The sequence below is a fragment of the Mobula hypostoma genome, chromosome 1 (genome assembly GCF_963921235.1).
Source record: "Mobula hypostoma chromosome 1, sMobHyp1.1, whole genome shotgun sequence".
In the NCBI taxonomy this organism is placed as follows: Eukaryota; Metazoa; Chordata; class Chondrichthyes; order Myliobatiformes; family Myliobatidae; genus Mobula; species Mobula hypostoma.
Window position 1 is genome coordinate 221,508,831 of NC_086097.1, and position 12,408 is coordinate 221,521,238.

The window sequence follows — 12,408 nt, forward strand, 5'->3', positions numbered from 1 at the left end:
AGTAGAAGTGCAGTTAAGATGATGGTACAGAGCTCAAATTAAATGGATACCAGCCAGCCAATCTTCTATCCATCCTAGTACCTTTCTTGTAATACCATGGGCTCTTATCCTGTTGAGCAGCCTCATGTGCAGTGCCTTGTCAAAGGCTTTCAGAAAATCCAAGGAAACAACACCCATTTACTCCATTTATTCTGCATGTTATTTCCTCAAAGAATTCCAACAGATTTGTCAGGCAAGATTTCTCCTGCAGGCTAACTTTGGTATATTTTATCAAGTACCTCGAAGTAGCCTTAATAATGGCCTCCAACATTTTCCCAACCACCGAAGTCAAGCTAACTAGCATATAATTTTATTTCTTCTGCTTCCCTCCCTTTTTAAAGAGTGGAGTGACCTTTGCACTTTTCCAGTTCTCTGGAAACATTCCAGAATCAAGTGATTACTAATGTCTCCACTATCTCTTCAGCTACCTCTTTCAGGACACTGTCGATCTGGTCCAGGTGACTTACTTACCTTGAGATCTTTTAACTTCCCAAGCATCTTCTCCGTAGTGATAGCAGCTACATTCACTCCTTCCCCCTGCAATGCTCGTATTTCTGGCTTATTGCTAGTGTCTTCCATAAGTGAAGGCATTTCACTTTATCTTCTCCCTCTCAAACTGGAGGGTGAAATCTTTTATATTATGATCACTGCCTCCTAAGGGTTCCTTTACCTTAAGCTCCCTAATCAAATCTGTTTCATTACACCGCACCCAATCCAGTATTGCCTTTCCCCTAGTGGGCTCAAAACAAGTAGCTCCAAAACACATCTCGTAGGCTTTCCACAAATCCCCTCTTTGGGGATCCATCACCAACCCAATTTTCCCTATCTACCTGCATATTGAAATCCCCCATGACTATTACAACATTGCCTTTTTTAAATGTCTTTTCTATCTCCTAATGTAATTTGTTCCCCAGAGTCCCCGGGGGAACTACATCTGTGTGAAGTGCATCGGCTGCACAACATTTTGGAGAGGGAGGGAGGGAGGGCAGCCAGATGACTTGATACATATTGGTATCAATAACATAGGAGGGAAAAGCAAAGAGGTCCTGAAAAGAGAATTTAGTGAGCTAGGTAGAAAGCTGAGAAGCAGGACCTCCCGGGTAGTAATTTCTGGATTACTACCTGTGCCACACGCCAGTGAGGGTAGAAACAGGATGATTTGGCAGATAAATGCGTATCTGAGAAGCGGCTGTAGGGGGCAGGACTTCAGGTTCTTGGATCATTGGGATCTCTTCTGGGGGAGGTATGACCTGTTCAAAAGTGACAGGTTGCACCTGAGCCCGAGGGGGACCAATATTCTCACAGGCAGGTTTGTTAGAGTTGTTGGGGAGGGTTTAAACTAATTTTGCAGGGGGGTGGGAACTGGACTGAAGAGACTCAGGATAGCTCAGATGGTAAAAAGGTAAAGGTAGTGTGCAGTCAGACTGTCAGAAGGGCAGGCAGGTGATGGGACTTAGCTGCAGCCAACAGGCTGAGTATCAAAACTTTAGGGATGCAGAATCAGAAAGGATAGCAAATACGGTACTCAAGGTACTTTGTCTAAGTGCGCATAGTGTAAGAAATAAGGTGGATGATCTTGTTGCACTAGTACAGATTGCCAGGTATGATGGTGTGGCCATCACTGAATCATGGCTGAAGGATGGTTGTAGTTGGGAGCTGAATGTCCAAGGTTATACATTATATTGGAGGGATAGGAAGGTAGGCAGAGGGGGTGTTGTGGCTCTACTGGTAAAGAATGGCATCAAATCAGTAGAAAGATGTGACAGTGGATCAGAAGGCGTTAAATCCTTGTGGGTTGAGTTATGAAACTGCAAGGGTAAAGGACGTCGATGGCAGTTATATACAGGCCTCCCAACAGTGGCTGGGAGGTGGACCACAGGTTACAACAGGAAATAGATAAGGTGTGTCAAAAGGGCAACGTTATGGTGGTCATGAGAGATTTTAACATGTAGGTCGACTGGGAAAATCAGGTTGGTATGGACCTCAAGAGAGTGAGTTTGTTGAATAGCTAAGAGATGGGTTTTTAGAGCAGTTTTTCATTGAGCCTGCTAGGGGAACAACTATAGTGGATTGGGTGCTATGTAATGAACTGGAAGAGATTACAGAGCTTAAGGTAAAAGAACCCTTAGGAACCAGGGATCACAATGTGATTGAGTTCAACTTGAAATTTGATAGGGAGGAAGTAAAGTCTGATGTAGCAGTATTTCAGTGGAGTAAGGGAAATTACAGTGGTCTGAGAGAGGAGTTAGCCAAAGTAAATTGGAAGGAGCTGCTGGCAGGGATGTCAGCAATGGCGTGTGTTTCTGGGAAAAATGAGGAAGGTGCAGAACATATGTATTCCAAAAATGAAGAAATACTCAAATGGCAAAATAGTATAACCGTGGCTGACAAGGGAAGTCAAACCTATTGTAAAAGCAAAAGAAAGGGCATACAACAAAGCAAAGTAAAAATTAGTCGGAAGACAGAGGATTGGGAAGTTTTTAAAAACCTACAGAAAGCAAGTAAAAATATCATTAAAATAGAAAAGATGAAATATGAAAGCAAGCTAGCAAATAATATCAAAGTGGATAGTAAAAGTTTTTTTAAGTATGTTAAAAATAAAAGAGAAATGATAGTGGATATGGGACCGCTAGAAAATGAGGCAGGAGAAGTAATAATGGGGGAGAAGGAGATGGCTGATGAATTAAATGAGTATTTTGCATCAGTCTTCATTGTGGAAGATACCAGCAGTATGCCTGATACTGCAGTGTGTGAAGGAAGAGAAGTGGGTGCAGTTACTATTACAAGAGAGAAAGTGCTCAAAAAGCTGAAAGATCTAAAAGTACATAAGTCACCTGGACCAGATGAATTGTACCCTAGGGTTCTGAAAGAGGTAGCGGTAGAGATTATGGCGGCATTAGAGATAATCTTTCAAAAACCATTGGACTCTGGCATGGTGCCAGAGGACTGGAAAATTGCAAATGTCATTCCACTTTTTAAGAAAGGAGTGAGGCAGCTTAAAGGAATCAGTAAGCCTGACCTCAATGTTTGGGAAGATGTTAAGAGTCAATGGTTAACGATGAGGTGATGGAGTACTTAGTGACACAGGACAAGATAGTACAAAATCAGCATGGTTTCCTTCAGGGAAAATCCCGCCTGACGAACCTGTTGAAATTCTGGGATGCAGTGGATGTTGTATATTTGGACTTCCAGAAGGCCTTTGACAAGGTGCCACACATAAGGCTGCTTACCAAGTTAAGAGCCCATGGTATTACAGGAAAGTTACTAACATGGTTAGAGCATTGGCTGATTGGTAGGAGGCAGCGAGTGGGAATAAAGGGATCCTTTTTTGGTTGGCTGCCAGTGACTCTTGGTGTTCTGCAGGAGTCAGTGTTGGGACCACTTCTTTTCATGCTGTATATAAATGATTTAGATGATGGAATAGATGGCTTTGTTGCCAAGTTTGCAGATGATACGAAGATTGGTGGAGGGGCAGATAGTGTTGAGGAAACAGGTAGGATGCAGAAGGACTTAGACAGATTAGGAGGATGAGCAAGGAAGTGGCAAATTAAATACAATGCTGGAAAATGCATGATCATGCACTTTGGTAGTCGAAATATATGTATGGACTATTTTCTGAATGGGGAGAAAATCCAAAAATCTGAGCTGCAATGTGTCTTGGGAGTCCTTGTGCAGAACACCCTAAAGGTTAACTTGCAGGTTGAGCCGGTGGTGAGGAAGGCAAATGCCATGTTAGCATTCATTTCAAGAGCTCTATAATACAAGAGCAAGGATGTGCTGCTGAGACTTTATAAGGCACTGGTGAGGTCTCACCTTGAGAACTGTGAACAGTTTTGGGTCCCTCATCTTAGAAAAGATGTGCTGGCATTGGAAAGACCATAAGACCATAAGACAAAGGAGCAGAAGTCGGCCATTCAGCCCATCAAATCTGCTCCACCATTTTATCATGAGCTGATCCATTCTCCCATTTAGTCCCACTCCCCCGCCTACTCACCATAACCTTTGATGCCCTGGCTACTCAGATACCTATCAATCTCTGCCTTAAATACACCCAATGACTTGGTCTCCACTGCTGCCCGTGGCAACAAATTCCATAGATTCACCACCCTCTGACTAAAAAAATTTCTTCATAAATTTCTGTTCTGAATGGGCGTCCTTCAATCCTTAAGTCATGCCCTCTGGTACTAGACTCCCCCATCATGGGAAACAACTTTGCCACATCCACTCTGTCCATGCCTTTCAACATTCAAAATGTTTCTATGAGGTCTCCCCTCATTCTTCTAAACTCCACAGAATACAGTCCAAGAGCGGACAAATGTTCCTCATATGTTAACCCTCTCTTTCCCGGAATCATTCTAGTGAATCTTCTCTGTACCCCCTCCAATGTCAGCACATCCTTTCTTAAATAAGGAGACCAAAACTGCCCACAGTACTCCAAGTGAGGTCTCACCAGCGCCTTATAGAGCCTCAACATCACATCCCTGCTCCTATACTCTATTACTCTAGAAATGAATGCCAACATTGCATTCGCCTTCTTCACCACCGACTCAACCTGGAGGTTAACCTTAAGGGTATCCTGTACGAGGACTCCCAAGTCCCATTTCATCTCAGAACTTTGAATTCTTTCCCCATTTAAATAATAGTCTGCCCGTTTACTTCTTCTGCCAAAGTGCATAACCATACACTTTCCAACATTGTATTTCATTTGCCACTTCTTTGCCCATTCTTCCAATCTATCCAAGTCTCTCTGCAGACTCTCCGTTTCCTCAGCACTACCGGCCCCTCCACCTATCTTTGTATCATCAGCAAACTTAGCCACAAAGCCACCTATTCCATAATCCAAATCGTTGATGTACGATGTAAAAAGAAGCAGCCCCAACACGGACCCCTGTGGAACACCACTGGTAACCGGCAGCCAACTAGAATAGGATCCCTTTATCCCCACTCTGTTTCCTGCCAATCAGCCAACGCTCTATCCATGTATGTAACTTTCCCGTAATTCCATGGGCTCTTATCTTGTTAAGTAGCCTCATGTGTGGCACCTTGTCAAAGGCCTTCTGAAAATCCAAATATACAACATCCACTGCATCTCCCCTGTCTAGCCGACTTGTAATTTCCTCAAAAAATTGTAATAGGTTTGTCAGGCAGGATTTTCCTTTAAGGAATCCATGCTGAGTTCTGCCTACCTTGTCATATGCCTCCAGGTACTCTGTAACCTCATCCTTGACAATCGACTCCAACAACTTCCCAGCCACCAAAAGGGTCCAGAGGAGGTTCACAAGGATGATTGCAGGAATGAAAGGGTTATCATCTGAGGAATGTTTGATGGCTCTGGGTCTATACTCACTGGGATTTAAAAGGATGAGGGGGGATCTCAATGAAACATTTCAAATGTTGAAAGGCCAAGGCAAAGTAGATGTGGAAAGGATGTTTCCTATGGTGGGAGAGTCTGGGACAAGAGGGCACATACTCTCCTTCAAAACAAAGATGTGGAGAAATGTCCACCAGAGGAAGCAGGATCTCCCAGTGGCCACACATTTTAATTCCACGTTCCATTCCCATTCTGATATGTCAATCCATAGCCTCCTCCACTGTCGAGGTGAAGCCACACTCAGGTTGGATAAGCAACACCTTATATTCTGTCTGGGTAGCCTCCTACCTGATGGCACGAACATAGATTTCTCAAACTTCCGCTAATGCTCTCCTCCCCTTCTTACCCCATCCCCTATTTTATTTATTTATTCATTTATTATTCCCCCCCACCTTTTTCCTCTCTCTCTTTCCCTCTCACAATCACTCCCTGCCTGCTCTTCATCTTCCTCTGGTTCTCCCCTCCCCCTTTCTTTTGGTCGTGTCTCCAGCTTTGTTTCCCTTTAGCCAATTAACTTCCCAGCTCTTAGCTTCATCCCTCCCCCTCCTGTCTTCTCCTATCATTTCGGATCTCCCCCTCCCCCTCCCTCTTTCAAATCTCTTACTATCTCTTCGTTCAGTTAGTCCTGATGAAGGGTCTCAGCCCGAAACTGTACTTCTTCCTATAGATGCTGCCTGGCCTGCTGTGTTCTACCAGCATTTTGTGTGTGCTGTTTGAATTTCCAGCATCTGCAGATTATCTCGTGTATGCGGAGAAATTTCTTTAGCCAAATAGTGGTGAATTTGTGGAATTTGTTACCACATGCAGCTGTAGAGGCCAGATCTTTTGGTGTATTTAAGGCAGAGATTGATAGGTTCTTGACTGGAGAAGGCCAGGAACTAAGGTTAAGGAAGAGGAAAACAAAAGAATCAGCCATGATTGAACGGCAGAGCAGACTCGGTGGGCCAGATGTCCTAATTCTGCTCCTGTGTCCTATGGTCTTGTAGATCACATCCTGGCTACTGTTTGGAGACCTGTATATGACTCCCACCAGGTCATTTTTACTCTTGCATTTCCTTAACTCTATCCATAAGATTTCTCCATTGTGCTATGCTCTGTCACCTCTCTTTAAGGATTTGATTTGATTTTTTTTATCAAACAGAGCCACCCCACTACCTGCCTACCTCCCTGTGCTTCTGATACAATATGGATCCTTGAATGTTAAGCCCCAGTTATGATATTTTTTCAGCCACGGCTCAGTGACATCCACATTGTCATACCTGCTAAACTCTAACCGCGTTACAAAATCATCTGCCTTACTATCTATACTGCATGCATTCGAATATAACACCTTCAGTCCTGTATTCATCACCCTTTTCGATTTTGCCCTTATGTTACACTTCCACTCATCCCATGGTCTGCAATTTTGATCATCTGCAAGTCCTTACTCACAGTCTCTGCCTCTACTTAGGCACTTGTCCCATCCTCAACCCCATCACTGCAGTTCCTATCCTCCTGCCAAATTAGTTTAAGCCCTCCCTAACAGCTCAAGCACCCTAACACCCTGCAATGTGCCTTGGCCATTGTTTCAAATATACTGATATGTTGGAGGTATGTTTCTTTTCTTGGTAGTTCAAGATATGCAGGACCGACTTCTCACTAGTAGGAGGCTTAGCATGACTGACAGTCACCATGAAATAATCCCCATTGTTTCAAATGGAAATAGATGTTTGATGGCAACCACAGCCCAAGTTATGAAAAAGGGCTCTTAAGGATATATGAAGGTACTTTTTAATGCATGCCAGAAGTTATAGAATAGTGTCATGAAATATGATATTGAACTGAACATATAGAGTATGTTACTGAATTGAGCATATTTTCAGTATCAATGAAGATTGGCGTAATACCCCAAATGATGCCCTTCACTATGATTTTCTGTATTGAAATGGATGCAATACAGACAAATTCTGCCTTCAACTGTACTGAATGTGTATGGACTTCCATACTGTGCTACTGATGCACCAATAGGGCAGCACTTGAATATCTACTGCATATCCTGAACTGGTGCAGGTACCATCTGAACAGAGAGTTGCAGATCAACGTATATATTGAAATTGTTCCCACTTGGGATTAAGCTAAAAAAAAGAGAAGAGGGAACTATTGGAATATGGATCCTCTGCTGGCAAAAGGGTAGAGGGCAGGTTGAGGAGATTGAAGATGTCAGCATTATTTTGAAACAGTCTGAATGTTTTGGGGGTTTAGTAGTTGGGGGGGTTGTGAGACCAGGTGGAGTACTGATGAAAAGAAAAAGTGGGTTTAGGATCCATGACATATCAGTCGATGGCCCCAGAGAAAGAATTTTAAGCTTCCAGTTGGGTTTTGCTTTACTCACTTAATTCCTGTGGAATTAGTCAATATGCACCCCGCAACTAACTTCTACAGAAATAGCAATTGCATTAATGGAATCTGATTATGCACCTAATTTGCATTTTAAAAGAATTTACCATAGGAAACAGATAGGTGCTTTGGTGATGGGCAATCAGTCACTTCAAAATAGTGGAGGTTATTTTTCAGAGGACGGGAAAATTGCAAATGTCACTCCACTCTTTAAGGAGGGAGGTAGAAGAACGGAAATTATAGGTCATTTAGTCTGACTTTAGTGGTTGGGAAGATGTTGGAATCCATTACTAAAGATTAGATTTCAGGGACTTGGAGGCATATGTAATAGTAGGTCAAAGTCAGCATTGCTTCCTAAAGGGGAAAGTCTTGCCTGACCAATCATTTGGAATTATTTGAGGAAATAACAAGCAGGATATAAAAAGAAAAGTCGGTGGATATTGCTTACTTGGATTTTCAGTAGGTCTTTGACAAGGTGATGTATATGAGAGTGTTAAACAAGATAAGAACACATGGCATTATAGGAAAGATACCAGCATGGATAGAAGATTGGTTGACTGGCAGGTGGCAAAGAGTAGGAATAAAGGGGACCTTTTCTGGTTGGCTGCCGGTATCTAGTGGCGTTCCGCAGAGTCGGTGTTGGGACTGCTTCATTTCATGTTATACACCAATAATTTGGATGTCAGAATTGATTGCTTTGTGGTCTAGTCTGCAGATGATACAAAGATAGATGGAGGGGCAGGGAGTCTTGAAGAAGCAGGAAGTCTGCAGAAGGACTTAGACAGATTAGGAGAATGTGCAAAGAAGTGGTAGATGGAATATAGTGTCGTGAAGTGTATAGTCATGCACTTTGGTAGAAGGAATAAAGGTATAGGCTATTTCCTAAAGAGAGAGAAGATTCGGAAATCAAAATTGCAAAAGGTCTTGGGATTCCTCGTGTAGGATCCCCTAAAGGTTAATTTGCAGGTTGAGTCTGTGGCAAGGAAGGTAAATGCAATGTTAGCATTCATTTCCAGAGGACTAGAATATAAGAACAGGGATATAATGCTAAGGCTTTATAAGGCATTGGTCAGACCACACTCGCTGTATTGTGAGCAATTTTGGGCCTCTTATCTAAGGAAGGATGTCCTGGCATTGGAGAGAGTCCAGAGAAAATTCACGAGAATGATCTGGGAATGACAGGGTTAATCTTTGAGGAGTGTTGGTTGGCCCTGTACTCACAGGTGCTTACAAGAATGGGGCTGGTGGGGGGGGGGGGGGAGGGCCCCAATGAAATCTATCAAATATTAGTAAGACTGGAAAAGTTGGATGTGGAGTGGATGAATCTAGGACCAGACAGCACAGCACAGAATAGAAGGACAACCATTTAGAACAGAGATGAGGAGGAATTTCTTTAGCCAAAGGGTGGTAAATCTGTGGACTTCATTACCACAGACGGCTGTGGAGGATAGGTCATTGAGTATACTTAAAGTAGAGGTTGATAGGTTCTTGATTAGTTAGGGCATCAAACGCTTTGGGGGTTGAGAAGGATAATAAATCAGCCATGATGGAATTGCGGAACAGTTTTAATGAGCTGAATGTCCTAATTCTGCTGTTAAGTCTTGAGGTCTTATCATTTAATTGCTCTGTATTCACAAATTAAAGCAGCCCTTAATGTTATATTTGGGCTCATGAACTATTTAACATTAAATAATATTAAGATGGTTGCTGAACTTATTCTGGTATAAAGGATCTCGTGCTTTCCTGGCATACATGACATAAAAACTCTTCTTGCAGAAGATGGGAGAGTATGTCATTGAAATGTTGGTTATAATCGAAATCTGTACCCTGCTGGAAGCCTGAGAAGAGTTTATTTGTTATTCTAGTATGTTTTTTATTTCTCAGCTGCAGAGACATGATTCAAGTTTTGATTTATACACAAATATAAAGTATGAAGATTCAGTACCTGCTGTGAATTGTTAAAGCCTGCAGAATGTGCAAGTGAGTTGCTTCCTGTGTAAATTCCGGATCCCGATGTAAAACTTCCCCCTGTAAAAGAAAACTTGTGTCAGATTTTTATTTCCTTTAACATGATCTAATTCCTATATTTTTGGGTAAACAATGGGAACTATGAATATGACATATAAATACCATATTGTTCAATAATTGGATCGTTCCCCACCTATTATCTCTGAATTCTTGCACCTCTGATTCATGAGTATATATTCCAGACATTGTAATATTTCCCTCATTAAAGTGTTACGTACCCCGTAACTGGGTTGCCAAACCAGCAGAAATGGATCACTCAGTTGGAGTTTGGATTACTAGAACTAAGAAAGTTTTATTAAAGAAAGAAGCAACACAGTAATCGAAAGGATAATAAATGTAACAGTTCGGCAATGATAAACACACATGTGCACAGAATTAAGATAACAGGATCAATCAAGCTCTATCATTGTCTAGGGGTAAACGACCAATTTCAAAGTGACGCAAAGTTCAGTCCAATTTAGTTCAGTTCGCAGTAATCGTTGCCGTGGCGATGGACAATGTGGGGGAAGGAGAGAGAGAACAAGAACGAATGATCATTCAAAACGGCTTCCACGCACAGACCTGCGATATTGCTCACAAGCAGCTTTCGGGCGAGTCCTTTGTGATGTCACCTGAGGTCACCGACTGTGACCCCTCCTCCAGATGCGGTCGATCCTCTGCAGTGAACCTGGCACCCAAGCAAGGGTGGACACACACCGGGTTCCCGTTGATCGTACCTTTCCACCCTGTGCGTCTATGGCTTGGTTCTGCAACCAGCCTTCCAAACGACTCCCGCCGACTTGCAGGGGGGCACCGCTTCCAGGGTCTCATTACCTCGTGGTGTCGTGTGTGTCCTTGCCTTAGCGAACCTGTCCCTTTTTATCCCCCTGCTGGGGTATCGCCTGTCCATCACTTCAAATAGTTCAGGGTTCAAAGGGGGAGCCGATCTTGACAATACCCAGACTGATGGCTCCTTCATTAACATCTCCAAATGCTGCTTCATTGTGTTCCTTATCTCTCCTTCTCCTGAGGACAGGTGGCAGACCAACTGCTGATGCCACTGGTGCTAGCCCAGGCCAGCTAACATCTTAATTTATGTTTATTCTCGTCACAAAAGAAGCAATTATTCTTTTTTAAATATATAAATATAATAGAATATCATAGCTATATAAACAATATTGAAAGGAGAGAAGTCTTTTTAAGGTGCTAATATCACTTCGAATTCAGGTGATTCTACTGCTTCCAGATATCATATTAATTTTGAGACTTCACTATACTCCCAAGTATTAAGAAAAGTCAACATCACTTGAACTGCAATTCTAATGGCTGAGTCACCCCTGAAAGGCAATTGTTATTATCAAGCACCACAATAGAACAATGATGCCTCACTCCTTACAATCAATGGATCAGATGACGTACCTTCAAAAGACAGTACAGAGCTATAAATGTTTGCACCAGCTATGCTCTTACCTTTAGCTCATTCTTAGCAGCACAAGGCCTGAACGATAGAAGAGCCCATAGCTAATTTTAGCTATTCCCTCTACACCTCAAGCCCTAATAACTTATATACCTAGCCTTCTGTCAGAGGACAGGAAATACCAACAATAAATTTAGATAACTCTTACTGTTTACAAGGAGGAAAATCCTACTTCGGTGTTGATTTAACTGTAGCTTTTTCCTAAAACCATACCCAGACATGGTGCAAAACAACAACCTGTATCTCAAATTGAACAAGACAAAAAGAGATAATTGTGGACTTCAGGAAAGCACAGGTTGACCAATCTCCATTGCACATCAATGGCTCTGCCGTGGAGAGCACTAAGTTCCTTTTGTGTGCATATAATGGTCAATCTAACCTGGACCAGTTCCTTACAGTGCGCATAATGGATAGTCGAAGTTGCAGTCACAACACCTCCTCACTAGTCAAGAAGGCACAGCAGTATCTCCACTTTCTGAGGAGACTGAGGCACGCAAGGCTCTCTGCCTCTATTCGAACAACCTTCTACAGGAGCACATAGTGAGAGCCCTGTCCGCATGTATCATTGTGTGGTATGGAAACTGCAAGGCATTGGATCTCAAGACTCTACAGAGGACAGTAAAAACCATCACGAGTATCACCAGGGTCTCTCCCCCTCATACTTGAGACATTTACCAGGAACATGGCAGGCAAAGGCCCCAAACCACTGCTGAGGATCTCTACCATCTCCCACAATTCCTTTGACCCAGGAGGTACAGAAGCATCAGGACTCGGACTGCCAGACTGGGTAACAACTTATCTCTCAGGCTGTGAGACCAGTGAATAGCCTGCCACACCAAGGTCCAATCACTAGCACAGCGAGTGGTTTACTGTTTACCTGGGCTGTGCTTTACTTCAACTTTATTATATTAAGTTAGTTATGCGATTATATTTTGGTTTATGTGCACTGTGTGTGATATATGTTGTGTGAGTGTACCATGGTCCGGAGGAAAGTTGTTTCATTTGTTTGTATACAACAAACTTGAACTTGAACTTAAGAACATTTCACAGTCCAATTATATAGGGACTGAAAATCTTTAATCAAATTAGCAACAAAATGTGTGTATCATTTTTTACAGGTTCATTTAAATCTCATTGA

General features: G+C 42.6%; 1 protein-coding gene across 2 annotated transcripts in view; it reads right to left on the minus strand.

Annotated features, from left to right (window-relative positions):
- Nucleotides 1–12,408, minus strand: part of eya1 (EYA transcriptional coactivator and phosphatase 1) — a 198,272-nt gene that overhangs the window by 123,437 nt on the left and 62,427 nt on the right. For both annotated transcript variants that reach the window (XM_063042018.1, XM_063042022.1), the window contains one exon: nucleotides 9,732–9,814. In XM_063042018.1, coding sequence (XP_062898088.1) covers nucleotides 9,732–9,814 — 83 coding nt within the window. The remainder of the gene's footprint in view (nucleotides 1–9,731; nucleotides 9,815–12,408) is intronic.